Source organism: Antechinus flavipes, chromosome 2 (genome assembly GCF_016432865.1).
Source record: "Antechinus flavipes isolate AdamAnt ecotype Samford, QLD, Australia chromosome 2, AdamAnt_v2, whole genome shotgun sequence".
Lineage (NCBI taxonomy): Eukaryota > Metazoa > Chordata > Mammalia > Dasyuromorphia > Dasyuridae > Antechinus > Antechinus flavipes.
The window spans coordinates 549751680-549778747 of NC_067399.1; the positions used below are offsets into that span (position 1 = coordinate 549751680).

The following is a 27068-nucleotide window of genomic DNA, read 5'->3' on the forward strand; positions in this document are numbered from 1 at the left end:
TGCCCAGGATCGCAAAGCTAGTAAATGTCTGAGGCTAGCTTTGAATTCAGGAAGATGAAGCTCCCTGTCTCCAGGCCTGACACTCTCTCCATTGCACCCCGTGGCTGCTCTTTACAACCTACAAAATCCTTTCTATTCTCTCTGGCTGAAGCCTGTTGGAACATTAATCCAGAAAAGACTCTAGTTAGTGTATAAAGTCATGGCCATTAAATGGGAGTAAAGATAACTATTTTGAAAAATATGGAAGTCCTATGAGCTTTCAAGACTCACAAAAATAGGATGTGTATGTGGGGTGGAAGAAGAATAGAGATTGGACTTTATTTGGTTTTATTTGGTTTCAGAATTGATCTAGAGTAGCAATCAGCCAACAAAAATTTATTACTATATGTGGAATATAGAAGTTTAAAATATCTTCACTTTTTAGAAATCTCCAATCTAATTGAAAGACACATACAGATGAAAGTTTTTAATTTTTGTATAGGATATATCCAAACCACAGGGTGGTGCTATGAGTCTGGAGGACTTTAGAACCTTCGCAGAAGACTGAGACTCAGTGTAGAGAATAGTATTGATCAAGTTACTCTGAATCCCCTATGTGTCTTCCATATTTCCTGTGGGGAAGACCAACGGCTATCATATACTTAATATATGTGTTTCTTACCCTGAATGCTTATGTGGGATCTGGGGATTTTTTTACCTCTGTTTGTATGATGTAGACATGAATAACATTCTGAGTTTTTCCATAGTCAACTCTGAGTAGGAGAAATGAATCAGAGAGTAATTGAGAGAGCATCCTAACATTGAACCCCAACCCTGGAATACTAGTCTGTGTATTGCTTACAAATGAGATTATAATTACTATAGGTGCTAAAGTGTATGATATTTGTATATTAAATTCTACAAGACTGAAAAGAAGAGAGAGATCAAAGATCTAACTAGTCCTTATTTACTCTCTTTCCTCCCATCTGTTCTATACATCCAAGTCAAATTGATCTTCCTAAAACATCATATAATGTGTGTGTATATATATAATTTTTCTGAAAAGAACAAAAACAAAACAAAATCACTTAATGCCTTAATATTTCCTACCTGGCATTCAAGTTCTACCAAAATCTAACCACAATTTCACTTCACCATAATTATTTTGTACTATTTCTCTATGTATCACCAAAGCTCACTTGCTTATTTTTATCTCTTCTATATGTTTATGTTCCCATTGTTTTCTTTGCCCAGAATATCTTCTTTCGTTTGATAAATCATATCCTCTATTATCCTCCTTTCTTCAATCAATCAACAAGCATTTATAATGTCCCTACTCTTTGCCAGTCCAATGACACTTCTTCCATGAAGTCTTCTCTATACATTATAGATCACAAAGATCTCTTTTGTCTCTAATCTCCAGTAACTCTTAATGTCTGTACTATTCATTTGGCACTTAGAATGTGCTATCTGGCCAAGCTAAAATGAATATTCCATATGACCTTGGTAGATTATAATCTGATTCACATTAAAGATTGTTTTAAGCATTTTTTTCTTCCCTCCAATGTCTAGCACTTGCCTTGTACAATTAAGAGCATGATTTTAACTCAATAAATGTTTACTTATTCATTCATTGAATGAGTAGACTTAAATTGAGAAGACTTCTTGTAGGAGATGATATTTGAAAAACACCTGAAGGATGGATAAAATTTGTATACGTTAGAAGGGAGATGGGAGTGTATACTAATTGAGGGAGTGCTTAATTGAGGGAAGCACAAGGAAGAAAGGCCTTGACGAGCAGTATCTAAGATATATTTTGAAATTTAGTAAAAGCTAAAGTTAGAGTGGAACTTTGAATGTCAGGCAAAAAAAATAGCTTTGAAGTTATAGGAACTATAGAATTACTGGATATCTCTGAGGAGGGGACAAACAGGATTAAGGCTATGTTTAAAGAAGTTTGGTCCAATGGTGGTATGTACACTGGATTACAAAAGAGAACCTGGAGATAGAGAGACCATGCACAAAAATACTACAGTAACTTAGATAGGCGATGATGAGGGCCTAACATTGGGTAGTTTCAGTAAAGAAAATAGAAAGGAAGGAGTGGCTTTGAGTAATATTTCTTTTTTTGAATAATATTTCAAAGGAAAAATTAGTAGAACCTTGTTCCTTACTAAAAAGGAATAAAGCTTTCCATTTCTCTTTCCTTCTTGTGCTAATATGGATAGCATCAGGAAGATCATTCTGTCACACATAATCCATACTGCATATACCTCGCTTTCAGTTTCTTAATGGAAAGACCCAGAAGTTGAATGAAAAGGAAGATTTTTACTTAATGAAATCTAGTCAAAATTTCCCCTAGACTTGGAACCTCTGTAGCCTTAATTGATAATTCAGATCACATTTAAACCATCACAGGCAAAACAGGGAAAATATCTACTGAGCAGAGTTGTAAGGAAAATATTGTTAACTTAAAAGGGTTATATAAGTGCATGCCGCCTTATTATTGTTGTCATCATGATAACTATTGAAAGTCTTGTAATGATATTAATTTCAAAAGCCTTGATTACATATTCCCCAATTCTTGGGATTATCTAGCATGTGAAACCATATGAGTAATGGGGATTGAGTTTTACCAAGAGAGAAAGATGATGGCTAGATACTATAAGTAAAAAATCCTCTTGTGACTAAATCTGAAACTAACAGGCACAGCTTTACTAAGGTTAATAGGGCTTCACATTACGGCATTAAGCCAGCCAACTCCCTTGAGATTCAAGTGGAGAGAGCAGGCACTCATCCAGTTCTCAGAATTGGGGGTCATGTTTAGGTCTTTGCTGATGTGCCAGGTGGGTGTAGGATCAACGCCAGTCACATTAATATCTATTTTATTTCATTGCAGCTCCACATAGAAAAGCAAAAGGGAGAAATCCTTGGTGTGGTGATCGTGGAGTCAGGCTGGGGTTCCATCCTCCCTACAGTGATTCTGGCTAACATGATGAATGGGGGTCCAGCAGCTCGATCTGGGAAACTGAGCATTGGAGACCAGATAATGTCGATCAATGGCACCAGCCTAGTGGGTCTTCCTCTTGCGACATGCCAGGGAATCATCAAGGTACTACTAATCTCCCTTCCTGTACCTATCCCTTTCCCTCTCTCTCTCTTTTGCCCTCTCCCCCTCTCTCCTCTCTCCTTTCTAGCTCTCTCCTCTCCTTTCCTCTCTCTCTTTCTCTCTCCTTCCCTCCCTCCCTTTTTCTCTCTCTCTCCCTCTCCTTCTCCTTCCCTTTTTCTTCTCTTCTCTCTTGCTCCATCTCCTTCCCTCTCTCTCCCTCTCCCTCTCTCTTTTCCTTCTTTTTCTCTCTTTTTTTCTCCTTTCTCTCTCTCTCCTTTTTTCCTCCATCCCTTTCCATACCCATCAACTTTTAAGGACCTATTATTGATCCTTACTTTTTCTATAAGGATTTTGGGAGTGTGGAAAAGTTTGATTCTGCTTCACTGAGAATTAAGTCAACACACATCCAATGTAATACCTGGGTCAGGTAGAAGAGATACTCCACTTTTATATATAGCATTAATTTCCTAAAATTCAGGGCCTCTACCATTCTAAGAGTCTCTCACAAACAGGGGACCCCATAGAACATTTCATATTTAAAGTGTGGACAAGAGAAGTTCATAGAATCTTGGGATTGTAAGAGACCTCAGAGTTTGGACAACACTTAACAAGCAGTCATCCAATCATTGCTTGGAGACCTCCACGTTCAGGCAGTCCAGTTTAGCCAGTCACTTAGAGGACAGTATGATACCCTAATTCTCTCCAGGCAATAGCGCCACATATTAGTTGTCTACAAGGCATGCTTTCCTTGAATGCTTGGCCATAAATAGTAGGAGTGAGATTCTGGTCTTAGTTTAGGCTTTTGATGAAACAAAAGGATTTCACTGTCTCCAAGACATCCTAAGACTGCTCTGAGTATTGTTACAAAGTGGGTTTTTTCCTATACCAAGTTTAAATTTGACTTTTTGAAACTTATTGATTACTATTAAGGAGGAAAAAAAGAATGTCATGAAAAATTGGAACATGACTTCAGGTGGGCCACATTTTAAACAATAGAATTGTTTCTGAAAATTATAAGATCATTGAAAGTCAAAACTAGAAATATCAATAGACATCACATGACCCAAACTTGATGTCAGCGTGGGTTACATGTGTCAGGAATTAAACCCAGATGTCCTGAATTCCAGTGGAAGAATCCTTCCACTATGCCATATTACTTACTGTCAGATCTAAAAGGGACCTTCATTCTTTAGGTGGGGAGAACTGATCCCCCAAGAGAACATATTTGCCTGAGTTAATGTCAGAACTAGAACTAGATGCCAGTATATGAATTGTTTTTTGAGTGATTTCTTAAAATTAAAGGATCCCTCTATTTAGAAAAAAATGTGATTATTTCTATTTAAATTTTAAAAAAAAACTATTTTATCATAACTCATCATTGCTTAGTTTATTTGTAAATTTGAATTTTTGGCATAATGACCACCTCCAAGTAGGGCATGTGTCCATTTATGCAGGGATAGGGAATAGAAGGCAGGTATTTTAGGAACCCGTGGGTCCAGGTTCCTTTTTCCTGGTGCTTTAATGTCTCCAGAAAGTAGTTTAAGGCTGCTAGGAACCCCTGCTGAGCTATTGAGCACAGTGCTGATTTAGCCAATGCTTTGTACACATACAGAACCATCTTGTCAGTTTATAATTTATTCACCAGCTAATCAAGGCCACAGTATTACAGCAGAGGATGAGGGACTGGTTCCCTTGTCCTCCTCCCACACTCCCTCCCTCTGTGTTCTTCAGGGCCAGAGAAAGGGGTTTCATTCCTCTTTTTTATCTGGTGAAATAAAGCCCTTTGTTTGGTCCAGGAAATCAAACACGCAGTGTCTCTGCACAGGACTAAGCAGATAGCATCTGCCTAATGGGCAAATCATACAGATAAACCAGAAGATAGATTTTCATATGAGTTCATAGCTGACTAAATTCTTCTCCTCCTAGCCAGGTTCCCCACAGAGCTGAAAGCCAAGCTCTGGGTTCTTGCCAGTCAGTCGGAGGACAATGTAATACCCGATGTCTCTTTTTATGGGCAAGAGCTCCATATAATGGCTGTCTACAAGGCACCATTTCCATGAGTGTCTGTCTATAAGATAGTAGGGGTAAGACTCTGTTCTTAGGTTAGGCATTTTTGATAACACAAAAGAATCCCAGTGACTCTAGGCTGTTATGAATGTTGATAAAATGTCACCTTATCAGAAAAGCCACAGAGGAAAGGGGACAGGCTTCTCTGGGTCTGATAGAATAGCTCCCCTAGGCTAGAGGGAGCAAATTTGATTTAGTGCTGTAGGAGCAGTTCTCAGCCACAGAAAATGTCCTTTTCATATACAGTTAAGGCGAACAAGAGGCAGAGAGGGCCATATTGTCTCAGGGATTTGGTCTGTGTATTCATGCTTACTTTTGATTACCAAATTTAGCCCCAGGCAGCCAGAAAATGGAACGCTTCCCAATCAAATATTACTGTTTAAACTGAAAAAAGTCCTTGGATGTCACCTTGTCATAGACTTTTTAAAAATCACAGCATCTCAGAATTGAAATGGCCTTAAAAGGTCATCTGAAGTGTCATAGTAGACAGAATCTGGCCTCAAATATTTACTAGCTGTGTGAAACTGAGTTACTCACTTAACCCCATTTGCCTTAGTTTCCTGGACTTAGATCTGGACTCCAGAGTATAGGAGGACTACTATGTGTCCTATTTTGGATACCACACATCTACTAAGTTGAAGATAAAATTATCCTTTTGGGGTGCTTGGCTCACTGTTGCCTAATGCTGAACTTGCGATCCTCATTAAAACACATAGTTTTTACATTCATCATGGTTTTATGTTGTCTAGCAATGTCTTCACCATGCTAAACCTGAGCAGTTGTTTTTCTGAACTCAAATGTAGAACTTTACATTTCATCTTGTTAAATTTGATGTGTTGTCCCTGTTTGTCAGGAATTTTTTAGATATTAAACCATTTATTTATTTTGTTAATCATCCCTTTTGTCTTTGTGCTATGTACCAAAGGCATTTTTAATCCCTTATCTAATAGAACCTCTGCCCCAGAGAATGTCACCATATATAATTATTTTCTGAGACTGTAAAATTATTTTCCCAACATGTATCATGTATATATATATATATATATATATATATATATATATATATATATATATATATATATATATGTGTGTATATATATATATATATATATTGAGACTAACCAAATACAAAACAAAAAGGGAAGGCTTGGGATAGGATGCCCTTAATGCAGTTGCTTCATCAAAAGTGTGGCTGGTTTTTGTTTACCATAGCTTGGCAATATAAAGTTTTTGTCACTATCTCCAGTTTAACTGCCTAGTTCACTCATATTTTCATACCCATTTCAACACCAGAGATATATTTCTCTGAGGTTTGTTTTTTGTTGTTGTTCTTTGGTCATAGAGAAACCAATATGCTTTCTTTCTGGGTTTGTTTCTGGATTCAAAGTACCCTATTTGTAGCCCAACCTGAATCCAACTCATTAATTTTCTTGGATTTAGTCTTTGAATTTGTTTCTCTGTTCATTGAACCCTTGGCCTAATTCTCTGAGTTTACTTCATCTTCCCCACCTCAAAACTTCCTCAAGAGTTTTGATGTACAAATTCTCTAAAAATATCTCTTTGTAAAATGCAGAGCACCCTTAACATTCTGACCTATTGCTATTCTTAGATCCATCATACTAAAGATGTCATATGAACTATGAATGACATCTTCAGTATAATGGACCTAAGAATAGCAATTCTACTGTCTCTTCTCTACCAAGTCAAAGTAAAACACATAGCATCACGATAAAACAAAACATTACTTAAAATGGAATTTAAAGTAAAGCAAAACAAACAAATAATAAAATGAAAATAAAGAATGAAACAAAAAAGTAAGTTTCTTTACCATCCACTTCCCAGAGTTATGGTAGATAATCACAGGCAAATTTCCTTCATGCATGGGTTTAATATATTAGTATCTACAGCCATTTCATATAATTTACTTCCTTCTTATCTCCATTCCTTGAGGTGGTTTTTTAGTATGGCACTGGAGGGTAAGGAAAAGAAGGGGCATTTAAAACTTGCTAAATGGATGAATAGAAAACATTAGTGTCTGGAAGCTAACTCTTCTCAGGTTGGGAATGTTGAAACCTCAGGATGTTGTATGCCATATCTGAGCAAAGGAACAATGGAGAGAAGTAGCTATTCCTCTGCTTTGTCTTGGGAACCATAATGAAAGTGTTTTGTTTTTTGTTTTTATAATCAAGTCTACCAGGGAGCTCATGCAAACATGAAAGAGGCCTTGGTGAATCATAAATGAACCACTGGGGCAATATGATTCAGAAAGGGTTAACTCTACTAGAGAGACAACTGGTCTAAAAGTAGTTTTCATTTTTCTTTTCTCCTTTCTCTCAGTCTCTGCTACTACAATATTCAGCTTGCTTCTTATCACTTCTGATGCCTCCACACAATTTTTAACCTGGATACATTAAAAATATACTTGTCTAAATAGAGATTATGCTAAGAGAACATCACCTACTGGTTTTATGTACTATCTTTTGAGAGGATATAGGTCACAAAGTGAAGCTAATATTTGTACTCTATAGTAATTAGAGGAAAAAGGATGTGAAATGAGAAGAGCTAAGTTAAGCCAATTGGTTGCCCGCTCCATATGATTAGGTTCTGCCATTAAATAATTATATTACCTCACGTAATCAATTAATATCTATGAGGGGTGACAAGAACACTGGGTTTGGAATCAGTTGACCTGGGAAAACCTCTGTGATCTTGAGGCAAAATACTCTTCTCTGATCTCAGTTTCCTAATGTGTAAAATGAATCAGTTAAACTAGCAGATGCTTAAGATTCCTTCCAGATCTGAATCCTGTCTTCTTTTGGTCTTCAGTTTCCTCATCTGTAAAATCAAACAAGAGCATTTTTAAGCACCTACTATGTGCCAGGGACTGATAGGTCATGGAGATACAAAAAACAAAGATTGAAACAGTCCCTATCCTCAAAGACTTATGTTCCAATATGAGGTACTTAGACTTTGTGATTTTTAAGTGATTTCTAAAATTTCTGTGATTCTAAAGATGCTCAGGATATTTTGGCTTGCAGGATCATACATATCTGCCTCTTTGACAGGGTTTGAAGAATCAGACCCAAGTGAAACTCAACATTGTCAGCTGTCCACCCGTCACAACAGTCCTCATCAAACGACCTGACCTGAAATACCAACTGGGTTTTAGCGTACAGAATGGGATCGTAAGTCAACACTACTTTACTATGTGCTGTCTTGATGAAAAGCTATATTTAAAACCTTAATGCAATGGATGCTATAAATTACTTAGTAGTGAGAACTTGGCAGATTAGATGCTTACACTTATTCCTCGGCTCTTGAACAAAATGTCTCTGTAGGAGATCCAACTAATGCTGCTGTGTTCCGGGAGACCTGTTTGCTGCAGAGGTCATTTCCAGGCAAATGGGGCACCTATCTTCAGGTGCCTAGCTTGCCAGAGGGCTCACAGAAACATAGCCTTATCCTCTGACAGGATTGTATTCATGACCAGCTTTGGTCATGGCAACAGTGACAGTCACCCATCCCAACTCTCTGGGGCCAGGGTGAGGATCACATGTATTGCCAAGAAACTAAACCATGGGGAAGTAACTACTGGACCAATGGCATTCTCTGAGGCTTCTGCTGCAGTTTAGGTCTCTCAGGGTTAGCTGGGATGACAGCATTAGAGTAATGACTGTAAAAGATATTCGTAAGGGACTCTATTCAAATTTAGCTTGTTCATGTTTATGGGAAATCGGGATAGCAGGTTAAAACCCATAGTAATCTCCAAATCCCAGTTTCATTAATAATTTCAGCCTGTCAGCTCATTGATCTGAGGTTGACTTCTTGGATTTTAGCTTTCTTTGCCTTTCCATAAGCAATCTCTGAGGCAGAGGTTCCTGTGAATAATGAAAGTGTTAAAGGTAAATCACAAGAAGAGGAGAGCAAGGAAAGGATCTGGATAATTCACAACTGAGTAATCAAACTTTGAGTAGCTGATAGCTGACCTGCACTATATAAGAAGAAGGGAGAGATGGGGGAATGAGGACGACAGTGAGAGTATATTTATAGAGAAAGAACCTAGAGTATATTTCAAAGGCAGATATTTTACTTTTTTTCAATGAATGGTATGATTACTGTGTCTCATTTCCTTTAGGTTTCTAAAGAGAATCATTAATTGGTGGTTTGGTTTCAACCTTATAGCTAGAGGAACAGCCATCAGTTTAAAGGTAGAAAAAATTGTAGAGGTCATCCCCTTCATTTTAGAATGAAAAAACTAAGGGCTAAAAAGATTACTTGGCTCGTGAAATTCTTACAAGTGGATGACTAAAGATTCAAATCCAGATGCTCTGTTTTTCCTTTATAATACTCTTTTCAACTTGGAGGCAGCTTAATGGCACAGTAGATAGAGTTTTGGGCTGAAGTCAGGAAAGCCTGATTTCAAATCCAGTCTCAGATGCTTGCTAGCTGTGTAATACCAGGCAAGTAATTTAATCTGTTTTCCTCACTTTCTTCATCTATAAAAAGGGAATAATAAATAATATTTAACACAATGCCAGGCATATGGCATGCATTATTATTCTTGTTATGTAGTATATAGATGGTATGCATAATTATAAATGATATGCATTATTCTTATATAAACGTGGTATAGATGGTTTACACAATTACAAATGATATACATTATTCTTATTATATAAATATGATAAAGATGATTTACATAATTATAAATGGTATATGTTATTCTTATATAAATGTGGTATAGATGATTTATATAATTATAAGTGGTATACATTATTCTTATAATATAAATGGCACAGATGGTATACATAATCATAAATGGTATGCATTATTATTTTATAAATGACATATAGATGGCATTCATAATTGTAATGGTATGCATTATTAGTATTATTACTTTATTGCACTCTAGATTGAGTGTTAGAAGGACTGAGCTTGAAATCTGTTTCTATAAAGTGTCACCTATATGCCTCTGGACAAATCATTTCACTTTATTTTATTTCAGTTTAGAGCTGAGTAAAATGGATGTTTGAACTAGATGCCCGCTAAGGACCCTCCCATTTCTAAATCTCTCATGGTCTCATAATAAATGCCTAGATCAGACAAGCGTTATTTTGAGCCATAATGATTTGGCCAAGCATGAGGTTATTTTCTCCATAACATCCAAGATTACCAATATGGTTAGCATTGAATACTAACGTAACATGAAAAGAAGATAGTTTCCCTGAAGACCAGGTTTCTTTACTCATGCTCAGACTTGTCCTTCCTAGTTAAAAATCTGACATTTGTCCTGGCTTCAATGTGTGCAGTTTTCTAGGATTACAGATTTTAGAGTTGTATGCAGCTTTAGCTGGCACAAGACCATAGAATGAAGAAGACTCAGAGCTGGATGAGAATTTAGAGGTCATTTCATTCAACCCCCTCCTTTTACATGTGAAGAAGCTGAGATAGGAGTAGCTGTTCCTTGCCCAACCTGCTGATTTTACAGATGAGAAAAATGAATCAAAACAAAGTTGTGACTTTCCTAAGGTGGGTCCAATAAATTGCAGAATAGTAGAGTTAAGATTTGAGTGTAAGTTTTCTGATTCTATAGCAATTCTTTATCCATTATATTGGACAATCATCTTATTTAGAAAATAAAAAATAACAAAATTAAGAGGCTCAAACTGACTAAGCTCTTGTAACAGAATCCAGTGACTGCATTTAAGGAATCAGATTTCATTTCATTTCCATTGGGAAATAACCTTGTTTATTAAGCTGATGTGATATTTCTAATTTTTAAAGTTGGGATTTTTGTAGATTTTTATGGTATTTTTCAATGACTATTTAATAGAAATAAGATTATCTAAGAGGACATAGTTGACAAAAAGGGAAAGATGGCATTCTCAAGATTATCTAGTCCCTTTCAGGGAACTATTTGGTATAAATAAAATATAAAGTATAACTTCACAGAATCAATCAATCAATCAATATTTATTAGGTACCTGCTATGTGTCAGGCATTGTGCTAAAGCACTGAGAACACAAAAAAGAGATAAAAGACAATCTCTGCCCTCGAGGAGCTTTTAATCTAATGAGGGTGGGGATTGGGGGTGGGAAAGAGAATAAGAGGGAGTGGAAGCTTGTATATATACAAGCTACATATAAGAAATAATTTAAAAATGGAAGGCACTAGAATTAAGAGGGATTAGGGAAGAATAGTAAAGTAGAAATGAGAAAGGCATTGTTTATAAACAGTAACTTCCTTGTTTTCTTTGGAAAGATTTGAGTTCAAATTCTCACTCCAATAAACTACCTGTGATACCCCAGGGAAGTCACTGAATGTCTAGTCTCTCAAGCTGCTACCTAAAACTTTGTTACTAAGTCAAGAGTGGTTGGTGGGTATTCTTCCACCAGTTTTCCTACTAGTAAAATTACAGATCATTCAAGTGTTCCTTCTTTATTTCAGAGGTAAGAAAAATGGGATAAAGGAAGTGCAGAAGAATGATTAAGACATTAGCTATGAAACAAAGGATTTGTGATTTTACCTCTGAATCTGACAGCCCAAACTGGGTTATTAAAAACAAAAACAAAAACAAAAAACAACCTTCAATTAATAGAATGGATTGAGAAATGGGGGGGGGGGTCTGGTTAAATGAATTTTCTGGTTAAGTGATGGTTATAATCTGAATCCATTTTTAAAAATTGAATCCAGATTATTTAAACATTGCATAAAATTAGTGTTAGTTTACTTTCAAAAGTACAGTGAACTCAAGGGTGAGGATCTTGTTAGATTATTTCAGTCCTTCAAAAGTTTTCATGATTTCATTGGTGTTAATATTTTCTCCATTAATGCAACCCTTCCATGTACTTCTGAAGCTTCTTACATTTCTATGGCTAATATATATATATATATATATATATCACTTGGGAATGAGACTCTTCGATCTTAGGTAGGCTGGCTCTCCAAAGACAAGCCCATGCTGTCAGTGACCAGACCTAAGTATGACAAGTATTCCATGGACCTTTCAAGCTTGGTAGGACATTACTGGAACCTTGATTCTGTTGGCATAATCTTCGAGAATCCGAGGTTATATCCATTCTGTGACTGTATGTAAGATAATGGCAAGAATGGGACTTTTAATTTCACTGATACAGGAAACTCATAGATAAGAAACCTATACAAAGTCAATGCATTCTCTGCAGCTAAGAGTCCTAAAGGAAGGTGAGTACTTTAGATGAGCTGGTTAAGTATCTTTTTGATGGTTGGAGAAGTACCAACTCACCAAGAATTATGCAATGATAACTTATGACTTCTTTTTCAAGAAGTGCTTTCATTTACCTAGAGGCCCATTGTAAGGTCTTTCCCTCCACAAAGCCTTGAATCTGCTGTTGTCTGCTCAAGTCATGCAGAAATAACACTCTTCTTAGAGAATCTGATTTGTGAAGGGGTTAATGTGCTAACTCTTCCAGACACCAGCTGCACTAGGACATGTGGGTGGGATGGTTAAATTGGAGAGATACTACTGATGTCATTGTCCTACATATGGTCAAGCAATTTTTAGCACTGGTTTGTTCTAGGAGGTTTGCTGTTGCTTATAGATTTTGTAAGGGTAACATTTGCCAATTCATTGACTTCATGTGCTGAAGCTCACCTGTTTATTGCAGAAATTTGAGTTCAGAAATAACCCCAGTTCTAGTGCTTTGGGGAATATCTGGAGTCATACTGTGTTATAAAAGAAGATTAGAGCCAAAAGAATCATAGGATCTTGGATTTAAAGTTGGAAGGGACCATGGCCCATTTAATCCAACTCTCATTTTGTAGATGAAAAACAAGAAGACTAAATGAGCTCCCTGTATTCACAGTATCTCAAGTCTTTTGAGCTCACCATGAAGTAGATTCTTAAGGGACTCTGGCAGATTTCTGTAAAGGACAAGGAACAGAAAAACTCAATTAGGATCCTACCTGCTCACAAGTGTGTTTGCTCCTTCAGCCTGTGTAATTTATCTGAATAAAACAAATGGTGACTGTTATTGTAAACTTAGTGTTCCCTTCTGGACAATATCCCATTGTGTCTGGGCTACTTTAGAGTCCACTACAGTATGGTCTGGAACCTAGAGGGAATTTTATAAAATTCAGATGTTTAGAGGGGGGAAGATTTTACATTTAAGGATAACAAGGAGAATAATAACCATCCTAAAATACTATGTTGAGGGTATTTGTTGGTAAAAATACAGCCATCAAATAAAATAGTCTTAAAAGTCTTCTTATGTTTAATTATATTAAAAGAAGCAGATTTTTTTTCATTATGGTCTTTTTTGTCCTTGTATCTTCAATGCCCGAGGATCCACAGTACCTGATATACAATAGGTGTTTAATAAATGCTTGGGTGAATTGGACTAGATTGAAGGAGGTTTGGGAAATCACTACCTCCTACAGCCCTTTCCTGCCAGGATGGCAATCACTGCAGAGAAAGGACATGAGGATTGGTATAATTACATCTCCTCCCTTTCTCAGCCACTATCTCATTAGACTGCATCTGCTCATTGTTTGCACAGCTCATCCAGGGCCCCATTTATTTGCATCCATCCAGTGTGTCTATTTTATACATTATATAGATATATTAGAGTTCTTAGGACTGGATGCTGCCAACTTCAGTGTCTATAAAAGGCTCTTTTGGAATCACAGACTTTGGTTAGCAGACTGATCGACATAAAGATTACCCTTTAAAAATGATATATCTACTTGAAGTGGTTTTAATCATCTTTGTTTTAATGCCTTAATTTTGTATTTGAAGTTTCAATAAAACCATCTACCTCCTTACCTAAGTGGTGAGGCAGCCTGAAAACAGATTCAAACAAGCCTTAGATAAATTCATGAATGACAGATTCATAATGAGTTATTAGGAAAGATGAGACTCTCCGGAGCTGCTGGGCCCTGGCTCCTTTGCCATTTCAGCTGCTGACCTGCCTTTCTTGGACACTTTGTAGCAATGCTCCTGAGACTCAGCCTGCGGGGCACATCTCTGGTGCACGGAAGCCCTTGCCCCACAGCCCCCCTCCCAGAGGACAGGCCCCGGCCACCGCGAGACGTGTTACCTCTGGGTGCTTGGGCAGTAACAGAGGGAGAAGTCTGCTTCAGGGTGAATCCCAGAGGCCCAGCCGCGCCAGGTTGCTGTATGATAGATGCTCAGTGGGAGGATTGTAATAAAGGAAGACATTTATTAAACTCCTGGGCTTTCTCTTGTGATACATTGTGGCGTGTCCCAGAGTGTGGTGGGAAAGTTTTTACAGATGAAGCAAATAAATCTGCATGATTTTATCCTTGTTATGATACATCTCCCCACTGACCCAGAAAATAGGACGAAGGCTGTTGCACAAATCAATCACACTTTCTTGATGCGTCCTTATGGCAGCTCTATTATAGTAAATACAGGAAATGAAATGCTAAAAGTCATTCCCACTTCTGAGACAAGCAACAGATGTTAACCTTTCTGTTTCTCACCTGCCTGATTTGGTGTTGACGCCAGGCAACTCCAACCACAGTGTGTGTGTGTGTGTGTGTGTGTGTGTGTGTGTGTACTCCCATACCCCTTGGTGCCCAAAGCCCCTTTGCAGATGTTCAGATACTTAGCACTTATCTCATTGATCTTGTGCCAACTCTGTGTCCGCTGGGCTTTTTGAGATGAGAGGCTCCCTGGGTAACGCTCGCTAGCATCCTTTGTCAGCAGTTCCTTCTCTCTCCTGTCCTCTTCCCTCTTCCCGATCCCCATGCCCTGTCACAATTACTGGCCCCCAAGGGAGTTGTACTATTTCTGCTTCATCACTGTACAATCATCTTGCCAATACCCTTGATGCCAATTGGAAGGAAATTATGCTGGGAGACAACAGAGCAGAAAGGCTCTTGTCTTCCCAGTGCTACTTCCCAGTCCCTGCCCTAGAACAAAGGGCAGCAGCTGACAAGAGAGAGTGATTTGTCAGAATGAAGAGTCATGAAGAGAAGAGATTCTGGCTCTGTCTACATGTCTAAGAGTAGCCTGGGAGGGTTATCCTCGAATTAGCCCCTCCATATATCAACAATGCTCAGAAAACATCTGTATGTGTCTTGAACAAAAAATAAACAAAAATCGAAACAAAATAAAAATAAAACCAAATAACACAGACTGGCAGTCTCTGCTGGGCAGAGCGTTTTAATCTTTGCAGGACATCACTTTCACCATCTCGGGTCCAGTCAGTTGCTAGGCTGCATATATTACTTTTTATGAGTAAATATCTTAATACATTTATTCATACATTTAAAACACAATACACATATGTCTTATAGTAGGTAGAATGGGTTAGCATCAAGGACTCTTATAAAAGATCTGACAAGAGAGACCTTTTTTTGGAGGCTGCCCACACACTAGCCATGAAAGATCTGTATCCTGGGTAGTCTCCTCACCTGGATGGCACAACATCCCCTTCAGTGAACCATAACTCCACGTGGGGGTACATTTATCCTTCTGTAGTGGAGAGAGTCCTTCATTTGGAGTCAGCAGACCTGAGCCTTACAAGTCACTCTGGATCAGGGGGTTGGACCAGGCCCTTCAAATTCCAAGCCCAATGACTGATTCTGTCATTCAGACAAACCAGTGGCTTTTTTTCCTTTGGCACAATTCACATGACTCTTTATCCTCAAGATATGAAGTGACCACATATTCTGACAATCCTGCTTCCAGGAAAACGTCAGGCTTAGAAAAAGGACATGCTTTTATAAAATCACATGTCTTGATTTGGGGTTCAGAAAATATGATCTCTATCTATAGGGGGTCTTGAACAGCAATGAGCAGTTTCTTTTTTCATCTGGAAGCATTTGTGACTACCTAAGGGGTAATGCACCTTTAAATGCAAATTTCCTACCACCTTCATTAAATTTGCTTTGAGAGTCTTTTAGGCACCCTGCCTGTCACTGCTGTGCATAAATCCTATTAATTCTGATGGAAATTAAGCTACTGCCTTGATGGCAGAACAGCCCTTTTTTAGTGAAGAACAGCTGCTTTAGGCAGAATATGTCAACTTGGTTTTCCAAATTGTGCTTTTGTCATAAACCCAGACCCAATGGCAAAGTCCAGTGTCCATGCCTGCTACCTTTCTGTCATCAGAACACACACTCTGAAGCACTTTCCGTATGTCTTCCCTAGTCTTTCTCTGTGATAGTCATTAGGTTGACACCCATACACCTAACCTGTGGACACTTCTAACTGTGCTCTTCTATCCTCTTAATTTTCATCCTGGCCATCGAATCATAGTTCCAGAGTTGGAAGGAAATCTCTGAAGCCATCTAGTCTAATCCCTTCGTTTAATAAATGAGAGAATTTATTGCCATCTAGGGGTGGGTGGAGGGAAGAAGGGGAAAAGTTGGAACAGAAGTTTTTGCAAGAGTCAATGTTGAAAAATTACCCAAGGAAGATTATGACTTGCCCAAAGTCACATAAATAGTAATCATCACCAGAGGCATTTGAACCCAAGTCGTCTGGCCTGGAGTTGGTGCACTTTCTGCTGTACCATGCTACCAGCCTCTGAATGTAACTGTGAAACTACTCCTTTCTAGGCTCACTCATGAAGGACATCTCAAACTATGCCTTCATTACTCTTTCCCTTTGGGCTGAAAACTCAAATATGGAAGGATTCTTGCCCTATGAAACTAGTAGTAGGGGTACTGACTTCTTATATGAGGAATCCAATGAGGATGGGAGCAGGGGTAAAATCTACAGAATCCAAAAGCCTTTAGAATCACTAGAACTTTGTGTCTTGAAACCCTTGACAATCTAGCCAAGTCTCTGAACCCCTTCTTAGAATAACGTTTTTAAATGTTAAAAAAAAAATTATATGGAATTACAAAGGAAATCAATTATATTAAAATGCAAGTTCATGTACATGATGTGAAGAAATCTTGTTTTAGGATAATTGCTGTTTTTTCTTGGCTGGGCAATATGTTTATTCATGCTACAAATATTATTGAATAATTTTGTCTATGTGAGTATTCCCTCTCCCAAATAGGATTTTAATTTTTCTGCAGCTTAATATATGGTCTTAGTATTATTGTGACCTCCCCCAAAATTTCATTTTGTTGTTAACAATTTGGCAATGTGACTCCTCAACCATAGTTGTCTCTGAAAGACATATGTTCTAATCTATTCTAATCTATCACTGGACTGATGTTATTTCAGCCATGTGCAACTCTGTGTGTGTGACTATATTTGGGGTTTTCTTGACAAAGACATTGAAGTGGTTTGCCATTTTTTTCTCTAGCTCATTTTACAGACAAGGAAACTGAGGCAGAGTGAAATGACTTGCCCAGAGTCACACAGCTAGTGTCTGACATCAGATTTGAATTCAGGAAGATGAATCTTCCTGACTTCAGGCCCAGCATTCTATCTATTGCCCCCATTTAGCTGCCCACATTGAGCTTATACTCACAAGAATTTGTACTGTGTTAGCATAATCTTTGAAAGTTAAGGATGAAAGATTAGGAACCATGATGGTTGAGGAATAGGGCTTATAAAGGCTGTCAGGTATAGAGAGAGCTAATCTTGGAATCTGGAAGACTTTGTGCAAATCCTGGCTCTGACACATCCTTTATGTTACCCTGGATAAGTCACTTCTCAGTATCTCAAGTAACTCCAAAGCTTTGCCTCTTTTTATATCCATAGCACTTAGCATAATGCCTGACACAGGATAGGTGCTTAATAAATTTTGATTGAGTAGGTCTAATTTAAAAGAATAGACTTAGTTTCCTCACTGGAAGTTCTGTATTTGAATTAAATTTTAGGTCTAGTCCAATTAAAAACATGCTCTTTCTATGTTCAGCAGCCCAAGTCTTGCCCTTTATTCATTAACAGGGAAAATAACACGCACGCATACACACACACATACACACACACACACACACACACACACACACACACACACACACACCCCGATAGCACAAATAATGTCTGTCTTCTTAGGGAGAGGTTGAATCTCTTTGGGTACAGTGGGATGGAATTGTTAGGAAAGACTTCAAGAGAAGTTTGATATAGATCTTCACAGATGGGTAGACTTCCCCCTCCATACATACACACACACACACACACACACACACACACACACACATACACACACACACGTACACACACACAATAGCATTTTTTCTAATTACTTGTAAAGATAGTTTTCAACATTTATTTATTTATTTTTATTATAGTTTTTTTATTGACAAAACATATGCATGGGTAATTTTTCAACAATGACCCTTGAAAAAACTTTTGTTCCAATTTTTCCCCTCCTTCCCTCCACCCCCACCCCTAGATGACAAGCAGTCCCATACATGTTAAATATGTTAAAATATATGTTAAATACAATATATGTACATATATTTATACAGTTGTCTTCCTACACACAAAAAAAAATCGGATTTAGAAAGAAGGTGAAAATAACCTGGGAAGAAAAACAAAAATGTAAGCAAACAATAACAGAGCGAGTGTAAATGCTATGGTGTGGTCCACACTCATTTCCCAGTGTTCTTTCACTGGATGTAGCTGGTTCTGTTCATTACTGATCAATTGGAACTGATCCCTCTCATTGTTGAAGATAGTCACTTCCATCAGATTTGATCCTCATATAATATTGTTGTTGAAATGTATAATGATCTCCTGGTCCTGCTCATTTCACTTAATATCAATTCATGTAAGTCTCTCCAAGCCTCTCTGTATTCATCCTACTGTTCATTTCTTACAGAACAATAATATTCCATAACATTCAACTATCACAATTTACTCAGTTATTCTCCAATTGATGGGCATCTATTCAATTTCCATCAACATTTATTTTATAAGATAATGATTTCCATTTTTCTCCTTCCCTCTTCTTTTCTGTCCCCAATAGAGCAAGCAGTCTGATGTAGGTTATACGTGTACAATCGTATTAAACATTTCCATGTTAATTATGTTGTGAAAAGAGAATCGGAACAAAAGGGAAAAAGCACAAAAAAAGTAAAAAAGTAAAAATTATATGCTTTGATCTGCACTCTGACTCCATAATTCTTTCTCTGGTTGGGGATAGCATTTTCCATCATGAGTCTTTTGGAATTGTCTTAGATCTTATTGGTGATAAGTCTATCAAAGTTGATCACCCCACAATTTTGTTGTACCTACTGTACAGTGTCCTTCTGGTTCTGTTTACTTCACTTAACATCATATGTAAATCTTTCCAGGTTTTTCTGAGATCTACCTGCTCATCATTTTTTAGAGCATAATAGTATTTAATCATATTCAAATATCACAATTTGTTCAGTCATTTTCTAATTGATGGACATCCCCTCCATTTCCAATTCTTTGCTACCACAAAGTGAGCTGCTATAAACTTTTTTGTACATGTAGGTCCTTTCCCCTTTTTTATGATCTCTTTGGGATATAGATCCAGGAGTGACACTGCTGGATCAAAAGGTATTTTAGAGTATTATAGTCCTTTGGGCATAATTCAAATGGGTAGACTTTTGAAAGAAATAATGGGTATATGGAAGGAAGGATGTGGTGGTAGTTGTGGTGGTGGTGAGCCATTTTGCAAATAGAAGAAGCAATCTGATCAAAAGTATGTTTCTGTCACCACCAGTTGCAATAGAAGCTTCTTTCTCAGATAAGGAAACCCTTATCATCTTTCTCCTTTTACTGACATCTAGTATATACTGTATGACTTGATATTTGGGATTTGGTTCTTGAAATCAATCAAGTTTTGAAACTTGGATCTTTGTCTTCTACTTAACCTTTCTTTAGTGGCTAGAACCTCTCTGTGGCGAATCAAGAGCCCCAGTTATTGCTTTGCTGTTTGTCTCTACCCCTCTTCCCCAATCTCTAGGATTGTCTTTGAAGCTTCTCACTTAGCTTTGTCCACAATTGTCTTCTCTGCGAACCCATGGACTATTTTCTGCCATATACATATGTCTACATATGCATACATTTATACATACATATACACATACAAATAAGTATATATTGCTAAGAAGGAAATCTTAGGATTCTGAAAAGTCCAATATCAAGTTGAAATATAATGGAAAGATCTCTGATCCTTAAGTTCTTGACTGGCAGCTCTTGCCTCTTCCCTGTGTAACCATGGATTCCTGTGGGTAACAATCTCCTTGGGCCTCAGTTTCTTTATATGAAAATTAAAAATATTGGACTACCTGGCCTCTAAGATTTCTTTCAGTGTTAAATCTGTGATCCTAAATCTAATTTATTCTTTATTCTGAGGATGCTGGTCACAATAACTTACCCGGAGTTCATAGTCTCTGTTATATTGAAATCTTATAGCCTCATAAAGCTCTTTCAGGGAGAACAAGGGGATTTATCATAGTCAGTGTGTGTATGTGTGTGTATGTGTGTGTGTGTGTATGTGTGTATGTGTGTGTGCTGAAGATGGAATAAAGACCTGTGATTTCATTGGTGTAGGGAACTTTACCATGGAAAGATGTGAAGACTCCTTCCATTGATATATATTGACTATTGATCATTTTGCCTGGAACCTTAAGAAATGAAGTGACTTGATCACATGGCTAATATGGGCCAGAGTTGAGTTTTTAACCCTTGACTGTAAATTGGCCCTCTATGCTTCTATTTACTATGTTGCTTCTGGTATTAATGATATAATATAATGTTAGATAACATATGTCATAATATAGACTATATTAATAACAATATAATAATTGAAATTTAGCTAGTACTTCAGGGTTTTGGAAGTACTTTACACACATCTGCAGAGCCTCTAGGTGAAATCTGTTTTCTCTTTTAGCCTATACACTGTTTAAGGGCAAGTTATTGCTTTGCAATATGCAAAGTGCAAGTATCATGTCACCTTCATGTTTTTATCTCTTTCAATATCCAATCCATGTTAGTCACTCCTGCAATGTTTACTTAATTGAATTAAGGTGAATTTTCTAGTAATCTTTTTATGGAAAGCCTTAAGTTTGTATCCCATCCTGTCACCTTCAGCTTCCTAAGACTAGAGTCCTGGACTCCAGAGCTTGACTTCAACCCTCCCCCATTCTCTGAGGCTATCTTTAGGACCTCCCTAATTTCACATTTCAATTTAGTCCTTAGAGTTCCAGTTGAAGGTGAGGAAGAGGTGGTGGAGCAGGCAAAGGAGAGCTTCTGCCAGGGAAAAATATATCTATTGCCCTCTCTGAGAACCCACTGGCTATTTTCTGCCTGATTAATATATAAAAATTTCATGTGGCAGGTGGCAAACTTTAATTTTCAGACTGAGCGATTAAATGAAATATGTGCCTGCATAAGATGGCTGAACTAAATCTGGATAATGTCGTTTAGTAGATTTTGTCATCTGTGTGATTAGGAGAAAGGCGATCTGCAAAATGATATGTTCTTAGCAGGAAGAACCATGGTTGTAATTCCAAGGCTGGCTTTGCTGACACCGTTAACCATGAAAGTGCAGTTCAAGTGATTTCAAAACCCTAAGCAAAACCCAGAGATCTAATTACAGCCAAGTCTAGAGCACTCAGCATGTATTGTTATTTACAACACTGACTGTTGCACCATTCAGGATGCAGAAAGAGGCTCTTGTTGACAAGCAAGAAGTAATGAGTCAATGAGTAAAGCTGGCATTTTTTTCTACCCACTCCCCACAGCTCAACTTTTGCTATTAGAGGAGATCATATTGTATTTAGTTAGCATAGTTGCTGGGGGGAGGGGAGGAGAAAGCAGGATATTACCATCAATATTTCTATGAAAGCAAATCTAGCCCAGAATCCAAGGAGAGTTGGAGGAAACCATATCCCCTATTTCTGCCTTTATTCTCCCCCAGCTATTCAGAGTTGGCTGTGCACATTAAAAACAATATGGTACTCCTTCCTTCCACCTCTCGAAGAAACAGAGAGAATGCCAGAAAAAGATCTTCCTTGAGACTTCAGCCATTTCCCCCCTGGGACAGAAAGTGACTTTGCTGTGATTCAGAGTGTACTATGGGACTGCCTCCCTTTCTAGTTCTCTCTCTTCTAGGAATGAAGGGATGAGATAGTGGGTCTGGGAGGGAGGAGATGGAATAGAGGGAGGCCAAACAATGGAATTTACAATTCTTGGTACCTGTGAAGCTTCTGCCACTTGTTACTTAGCAACACAACTGCTTGAGGCTTCACAGAGCTCATAAAGCTCAGCTGAAAGCATTTGATGATTTAAAGGGTGAAAAAAAGGCTCTGAGATTTGCTTCACAGTTTCTGGACCACTGCTGTCCTTCCCAGGAGCCCAGGCCAGAGCTGCCTGAAGAAGAAATCCTGTGGTTTCAATTCATTTTCTTACTACCATTAGATGGATGGAGTGAGGGAGTAAAGCGAAGTGAGAGCTCATCTCGCTGGGATAGTAGGTATATATATATGAGTGCCTTTTTTTCAGTCTGCTCCCCCCTACCCCCATTATACATCTCTCAAAATTTTCCATCTGGAAAAGAGGAAATAATGTTTTCTTTTCTTGAAAACATGCTAATGAAATGATTATAAAAGCCATTTAAAATAATATTTAGCTGTTGTTTTATTTCATTCATACATGCATTTATTCAAAGATGTATGGAATAAGAGAAAGAACATGGGAGTCAAGAGACTTGGGATCTAGACCTAGCTCTGCCATTTATTGGTATTGTCAACTTGAAGTCATTTAAACTCAGTTTCCATAACCCTAAAATGGGAGAAATGATACTTGCACTTACCTACTTAATAGGGCTATTATAAGGAAAATGCTTTTGGAACTGTTAAGACCCATATCAATGTAAGAGATTCAATTAAATACATGACTAAGTTCATGCAAAATGAAGGCATGGAAATGAAACACTATAACAGAGTGTTGAGCTTGCAACTTGGAAAACCTGAGTTCAAATCCTAGCTTTATGATCCTGAATATGTCATCTGATTCCTTTGTGACTCTTTATGACTTACTAAGTCAAGACTGATGGAGGAAGGTTCCGCATGAGGAGTCCTCTGATAAAAATCACAGAACTTTTTGTATTTATGTCTGTGAAAAACATTGTTAGGCACTGGGGATAAAAGGGAAAAAAAGATGCAAAAAGACATAATCTCTATTCTCAAGGAATATAACATTGTCAGTAAGAGGAAACTGTGTAGGGGAGACAGTTGGAGCATACAGCAGCCCACAGTAATGAATTATGTCTCTAGCTTATTAAGATGTGTTGGAACATAATCTTGTCTCTAGTGTTTGCTAGTAGCTTGGTGATAGGTATCAACCCTACATGTATATTAGGAGGTTTGAAAGTAGATCCATATCCAAGAGGAAAGAATGTGTAAGAGTAATAGTTTGTGAAAGGTAGAGAGAATGTGAGATAAAGTTAAAAATAGCATGCAGCATATATGGAACCCAAGGGTTTGTGGGAAAACCTAGTGTGTGTCTGTTTGTAGGCTTGGGGGAATATTGTGCTTTATTCTGGATCCTGATGCTCCTATCCTGTGCAATAATACTAGTATTTAGGGGCTCTGATGTGAAAATAAGGTCAGATGCTATTCCTTAATGGAAAATTTCTAAGTCTACTAAAGGCTCTTTATAGAAGAAAATTTGCTCAAACTAGAATAAAAAAAGAGAGAGAGAAATAAGTACAAATACATAGATTTCTTCAAAAAGCAGGGAAAATTGACTCACATGGAAGCATAAGAAAGGGCTTGGCTTTTAGACAGAGGTTCTTCCAGATATATAGTACCATTGAGAGCTCTTTTGGTTGTTATCCTCATTGAGAATGAAGCTCTAGAGACACTTTTCCAGTGAGTTGTACGTGGCCAGTTCACAAGTTAAGTTGAATGCTTTACTGAGTTCTTAGGGTAGTTGCATGTGGGTAACCCATTGGTGCTGTACTACAATTGTAGTTTGGCTACAGTGGGACAAGATAAAATTACAAGATAATTAGAGGCACATTTAGCTACTAGAACCTTCTGGATCAGGGCTATGGCCCATCCTAAGCCCAAATATAAAATGAGAAGGATTAGGTTAAATAAAGCATCCAATACACCATCATTTATTGCATGCCCACTATGTTCGTACAAGTACAAATAATGATATTTTCAAGGAACTTCTATGATTTTTTTTTGATTTTGTGATTTATCTGACAAATATTTTTTAACTACTTGCTTTGAGCTAGGTTCTTGTGCTGAGATTTTTATTTCAACACCAAATCATTATAGGATATTTATTTCCCTTCCATATGCCCTTCTGTTTTATAAATACTTAGATAATTACCAGGCCTGTATGCTTTGCTTGAAAGGGGTGGGACTACTGGATAAATAATATGGAATATTAAAGGAGGTAGCTGTTTTGTGGCTAGATACTTCAAATTATGTTCCAGTATACAATATATATGTCACACTGAAAACCAAACAGAAGCTCTGTGAGTTAAGACCAATTAGAATTCATTAATTAGTTCTATTTATGTTTTTGGCAGATGCTAATATTTTACTTGTTTGAATACTCGTTGGCTTTGTTTAGGGAATGGCATTCCATTTCTACATATCTTTTTGAATGTCACTCCTTGAATTTCTAGACAGGAGAAAGACTTGTTAAAATGCTCCCCTATCAATTACTGGTAATCAAAGCATAGCATCTTAGTTAAACTAGCAAATGATTAGGCTGTAACAAAGTGTATATGATACCAGATTAATGAGTTTCCTAATGGATTTTTCTTGTTCTGAACATTAACTTCAGTTTTATGTTTAGCTGTATATATATATACATATGTATATATATATGGGGGAGTGTATGTATATACATACACACACTCACATAAGTGATCTTTATGTAGATATCACATATATATATATACTTGTACCCATAAACACGCAAAGAAAGACCTGAGTATAACTAGATGTATATATCTTTTGCACACAAGTGCATAATTTCTGAATAAATAATTGAAGTACTGTTGTGTGGGGGAAAAACCACTTAAAAGCTTCATAGACAGGTATTAGGTATATTTCTGTAATGAAAAATAATAAATTATTAGCTGAACTAAGATTTTATACCATATACCATATACCATGTGTATAAACATATGTTTGCCTCTAAACTATATCAGGCATATATGTGGTGTCCATATACATATATATACATACCACTTTGTGTATAAATATATGGATAAGTTATACGTGTATATATTCTCTTTATTGTTCAATTATATTAGCTAATAACATAGGATATGCCTACATGAAACAATGCTAGCTTAGCAAATGCTGTTATCCTAAATCTTCTGAAAAGTTTGCAGACATGTGAGTTAGTTTTGCTCCAGTGCTTTCTATTTTCAGCTTCATTACTCCCAAAGTACAATACATTATTTCAGAGAAAGGCCTTAGATGACATCGTTAAAGCTATTTAAAAATGGATTTTCAGAATTCATCAGTTTAACTTTCAGGCACTTCTCCTGAAAAATGTTTGTGTCATATTCTCAAAAATAGGCCTCCAACTCTCTTGACTTTTGTATAGCAAAACACTTATTGTTAGGCATCTCTCCCCCTTTGTTTCTTCCTACCCATTCCCTGCTGTGTCCTAACCCCTCCTTTTAAACACTTGACTAATCCAATGTTTTCAATAGAGCTCTAAAATTTTTCTTCTCCCCAGTTTTCATTATTTATTTTCTTCCTACAAATTAAGGTAGTGATAGGAAAAATCCTGAAAAACTGAATGAAGGGATGAATTTAGAATCATAGACTCTTAAATTTTGATAGGGACTTCAAGTCCAATTTCCCACTTGGTACAGTAATCTCTGCTGTAGTATCCCTGTCCCTCTTTGAACTCTTCCAGTGACAGGGCGCCCACTACTATCTCCATAAAGTTGTCTGTTCTATTTTGAGATGTCTCTATTTTAGAGGCAGAGAGAAAGGACACATTTCTGATAAAAATCTACCTTGAGTTCCATAGTACCTCTTTCACTTTAATAATATCTAAATCTTCTGATCACATTTGATTGACATGAGGGTAAAGTAATCCATATAACTTGAAGGGTTTATATATATATATATATATATATATATATATATATATCAAATGAATTAATACTGGGAATTGGACTTAGATGTGAACATGTGACTGGGGAAACTGAGTAGTATGTGGATAGAGTCATCTTTCTGAGTTCAAATCTTGCCTCAGACACTATTTGTATGAACCTGGGCAAGTCATTTAATCCTGTTTGCCTTAATTTCCTCATCTGTAAAATAAGCTGGAGAAGGAAATGGCAAACCATTTCAGTATCTCTGGCAAGGAAACCTGAAATGAAAGGCTTTGCAGCAGATTGAAATTGTAGGTAACATAGTAGAGATATGCAATGGAGAGAAGAAAGAAGTGAATACTTTTTTTTTTAACCATTAAACTTCTATTTATTAGGAAACAAAAGAATTCTAGAGGTTGGTTGGTATTTTATCCCCACTCTACTTTTCTGTGTATATATATATATTTATGTGAGAAAAAGAGATGAAAGGGAAATTGAATGTCTATTTTCTGATTAATATTCTTTAAAAATTGTCTTATGATGTAAGCCATGGGACCAATATCAATCTATTATACCCTCTTCTTTTATCATACTACGACTCAATGATAATTGATATTCATAGTTAGAAATTTATCATAAAATCTTACAGCAACTTCTGAATTCTCAGGAAAATTATTATGCTCAATTTACTTATATGTGTATTTTTGTGGGGAAGGGGACAAAGGCTATATCTGTGAGTTCAAATGTGTTGAGAACTTCCAGTATGGAAATTACTGTCTATAGATACTGTTTGACAGTTGTCTAGAGTTGAGTTACCTGAGGCACTAAGAGATAAAATGATCTTGCCATGATAACATTACTAATCTGCCTCAGAAACTGGCTTACATTCAGGTCTTCCTGACTCTAAGGCCGGATCTCAACCCATTACAGTAATATAT

General features: G+C 37.1%; 1 protein-coding gene across 6 annotated transcripts in view; it reads left to right on the forward strand.

Annotated features, from left to right (window-relative positions):
* Positions 1 to 27068, forward strand: part of APBA2 (amyloid beta precursor protein binding family A member 2) — a 357128-nt gene that overhangs the window by 306356 nt on the left and 23704 nt on the right. For all 6 annotated transcript variants that reach the window (XM_051980953.1, XM_051980958.1, XM_051980957.1 and 3 more), the window contains 2 exons: positions 2879 to 3091; positions 8221 to 8340. In XM_051980953.1, the coding sequence (XP_051836913.1) occupies positions 2879 to 3091; positions 8221 to 8340 (333 nt within the window). The remainder of the gene's footprint in view (positions 1 to 2878; positions 3092 to 8220; positions 8341 to 27068) is intronic.